This window comes from Silene latifolia, chromosome 5, assembly GCF_048544455.1.
Source record: "Silene latifolia isolate original U9 population chromosome 5, ASM4854445v1, whole genome shotgun sequence".
NCBI classification, from domain to species: domain Eukaryota; kingdom Viridiplantae; phylum Streptophyta; class Magnoliopsida; order Caryophyllales; family Caryophyllaceae; genus Silene; species Silene latifolia.
In genome coordinates this window covers 30,250,030-30,254,087 of record NC_133530.1, presented here as the reverse complement: position 1 = coordinate 30,254,087, position 4,058 = coordinate 30,250,030, and the positions used below count along the sequence as shown (strand labels likewise).

The following is a 4,058-nucleotide window of genomic DNA, read 5'->3' as shown; positions in this document are numbered from 1 at the left end:
GTGTGAATTTTCCGATAGGAATATTTATAATAGTTGGGCCTCAACCATCACCTTAAGATTTTGGTTGAGATGGTTCATCTATATATGGCGGTCTTACAAAGTTACAGGAGAACAACCGAAAAAGAAATGGGCAAGTCAACTGCACACGAAAACTGATAGGAAGAAATCATAAACTTACAGTTATTAGCATTCAATACATAAAGTACATCGTCAACAGAATGCTCCGAAACTGCATCTTTATTCAGTCACCATTACAAGTTTATATATACAGACGCTGACGAGTGACGATTACTAGTTAAGATACATTCACGACGATCCTTGCGAAACAGTTGACTCCATGTTATTCAACTTACTGCTTATATCTCAGCCTGTTGAGCCTAATCATTACTTGAACATAAAAATAATCCGTGACACTTCCCATATGCTGAAATAGAGCCAACCTGAACCTTTTCTTGAGCAGCAAACTCCCCACTACTCCCCAAAATCCAGTTGCAAATCCCGACATTATGAAGAAATACAACAACGGTTTTTCCCAAACGTCTACCTTGTCTGACTTTTCTTGTCTTTGTATCTTCTGGTTTTCACCATAGCCGGTTTCGCACTTGTTTGGCAAGGGATTGCCACATAGTCCAGGGTTGCCTATATACGTCATTGATGGATCTTCGAGAACTTGGAGTTGATGTCCGGTGGGGATTTGTCCTTGTAAATTGTTGTAGGACAAGTTGAGACGAACCAATGAAGTTAAGGCTGAGATGCTTGGCGGGATTGCGCGAGAGATATTATTATTTGATAGATCGAGGGATTCTAATAATGTCATTTCACCGATCTTGTTTGGGATATTTCCAGTCAGATGGTTATGAGACAAGTTGAGACCGATAAGTGCGGATAGATTTGCAATCCCTTCAGGAATTGAGCCTGTTAAGGCATTACATGAAAGGTCTAAGTTTACAACATATATGAGAGTACTTGTGTATTTTAGTTTTGCTCCTTTCAGAACCACCATTGTGCTATCATCTTCGACTTCAGGAAACTCATAAAAGGGGAAAAAAGCAAGCCCGTCCACATTAGCTGACCCCATCTGAAGTAAGTGGCCCAAGCAAAGAGGTATGCCTCCTGTCAAGTTGTTGAAGGAAAGATCAATGAATTTGAGCGTATAGATAGAGCACAATGTTGGTGGAATAGAACCGACAAGTTGATTTCCTCGTAGCCTGAGCAATTCTAGAAAAGAAAAAGTTTTTCCTCCCCAATTACTTGGTACATTCCCATCTAGCTTATTCTCACCAAGATCCAGCATTTGCAATCTTGAACTAGCACTTAGTGTTGGAGGAATCGGGCCTTGAAGAGAATTGTTACTCAATTTTAGAAATGCTAATTCCGAAAGAAGTCCCATAGACAAGGGAATAATCCCAGAAAGATTGTTAGAAGCTAAGTTGATGTAGGCTAGAAATTCTAAACCAGCCCAACAGTCAGTAATGCCTCCGGAAATGTTATTCCTCTGAAGATCTAGGAACTTTAAGAAACGAAGTTGACATACCGGAGTTCCAACTGTATCATTCTTAGCAAAAGGATCTTGATGTACTAATGACCCTGAAAGCAAGTTAAATGAGAGATCTATGAATTTAAGCTTAGGGGAAGAGAAATATGGGACTGGACCTGTAATTTGATTGTGAGAAATATTTATATTAGTCAATTGATTGCTTGAGAAACATTTAGGTAGCTCTCCGGATATATTATTAGCCGAAAAATCTAATATGTTGAGCTTTGTCTGCTCACCAATCCACTGCGGGAACTGAGATTGGATTTTACAAGACACCATACGGAGGCAATCCAGTTGAAATGGCGGTGACCAATTAGAAGTAATATTCCACTCCACAACATTGAAGCTTAGGTCTAGATACTCTAATCTTGAGAGGTTATCTAAGTAGAACTCCGAAAGTGCACTATGTAAAAAGTTGGACGAGAGGTCAATGTGAACAAGGGCCTTGCATTGTCCCAAGCCATGAGGGATAGTGCCATTGAGATTATTAAAGGAGAGGTCTAAATATTCCAAGTATGATAATCTTCCAATTGATATTGGAATAGGACCATTTAGTCTATTGTAACTTAAATCTAGCACTCTCAAATATTTGAACTCCCCCAACCAGAAAGGCAAAATGCCTTCAATCATGTTTTGACCGAACCCCAGATTCTCCACATCATAACTGGCGCATAAGGAGGAATAGATTGTTGTGGGCTTGTATGATCGCACCTCACCTAACGTACCCATGGTCACCTCTCTCCTAACTAGTCTAAAACTGTTAGAGCTAAGGTCGAGATGCTCTAGTTTTCTCATGCTTCTCATCGAGAGCGGGATTGAGACATTTAATTCATTTTCTGAAAGGTCAAGGTAGGTTAGGGAGGTCATATGTCCCAACCACAATGGGATTGAGCCGTTTAATTCATTGTCTGAAATGTCAAGGTATGTTAAGGAGGTCATATTTCCCAACCACAATGGGATTGAGCCATTTAATTGATTACTTGAAAGGTCGAGGTATGTTAGGGAGGTCATGTTGGCCAAAACATAAGGCAGTGTTCCACGTAATGAGTTACCCGAAAGATCAAGTTGTTGAACCCTGGAAAGCCAAGTGGAATTAGAGAAAAGGCGTAGTAATAAGGAATTATCAAGATTGTCACAAAGATCAAGATGCAGGACAAGCAAAGAAGGAGGAATGTTGAGTGGGTGCATGGAATTATTGGCGTGAATTATATGACTACCACCAAAATCCAGATATTGCAAACTTACAAGTTTAGAAACCCAGTGTAGATCACTGGACAAAGGAGTCGAGTTATACAGGAACAACGAAGACAAACTGAGTGTCCGTAATCTAGTAAGACTGCCGAGCTGGGATGGCACAATGCCGCTAAAGTTTGAATAAGATAGGTTGAGATACCTGAGATACTTGAACGAGCCAATGAATTTCGGGATTTGACTACCTTGAAAGTCGTTGCCGCTCAAATCTAAATAGCGCAACTGACTCAATTCAAGCAGGGAAGGGTTTAATTTTGAGGCTGTTAAGGCGTCTGGATCGTCATAATATTGGTTGGGTAGGTCAAGACGGTTGACGAAGGCTGTAACATTGTCACAGCCCACTCCTTCCCAATCACAACAACCCTTACCCTTCCAAGATGACAACCTATTTGACGGGTGACTAAAGCTATGCTTGAACATGAGCAGCGCCTCTCGTTCTGCCTCATGGCAGCCAACTGCCAAGCCTTGATGTACATCCAGTAGCAGTATGAAAAGAAACTGTGTTATAACACATGTTGTCAACATTGTTTTAAATTTGTTATAATGAAATTTTTGATTGGTATGGTAACTGATTGTACGTGGTCCTATTTATATAGTTACTCAACTACTAATTCATCGACTCTATGATAAAATACGGATACATAAGAGACGTGACTTCGTCTCAATATAAGGTCTATTGGAAATATCACATAATATGTCTATCATATCATTTTGTATATTGTATTTATTCTTTAGTTATTTCTTTCCTAGTTTCACTAGTTCACAATCTCTTGTGATTTGGCTGTAATTACGTCTAACATTAGGCATCTAGGGTTTAGCTTGTGTTCTATTCTTTGTATAAATAGTTTAGGCCATGTACAAATTCTTTTATGCAATTCTAATACAATTCAAACCTTTCACATAATTCTATCATGGTATCAGAGCCTCGTGCTCTTGATAAAGGTTAACGCCTTAAGAGTTGATCCTCTTCCGCTGCCACCCTTATTCTATCTTCTACCACCCAAGAATTGCATCAAACCCTTCCATGATCATACGATCATATTTTAGCCATCCACGACCACCCTTTGCAAATTTTGTCAGCCATGACCACCCCTCTCAACTTTGTGCCCTTGTAGCCAACCCTATCAAACTTTGTGCCCTTGTGGCCACCCCTTCCAAATCCGGTCAACTCCTTGACCACTCCTCGTAAAATTTGTGCCCTTGTGGCCACCCCTCCAAATTCGGTCAACTGCTTGATCACCCTCAAAAACTTTGTCGCCAATTTGGCCAC

At 40.2% G+C, this 4,058-nt stretch overlaps 1 protein-coding gene across 1 annotated transcript; it reads right to left on the bottom strand.

The window, feature by feature from the left end:
* Positions 1-349: 349 nt before the first annotated feature.
* On the bottom strand, positions 350-3,313 carry LOC141655166 (receptor-like protein EIX2). Its single transcript, XM_074462258.1, has one exon. It carries the CDS (start codon positions 3,311-3,313, stop codon positions 350-352), a length of 2,964 nt encoding a protein of 987 aa, XP_074318359.1.
* Between the last annotated feature and the right edge of the window lie 745 nt (positions 3,314-4,058).

Bases quoted from the DNA above. Each gene is read 5' to 3' on its own strand.
- LOC141655166 (XM_074462258.1), bottom strand. From the start codon at position 3,313: ATGTTGACAACATGTGTTATAACACAGTTTCTTTTCATACTGCTACTG.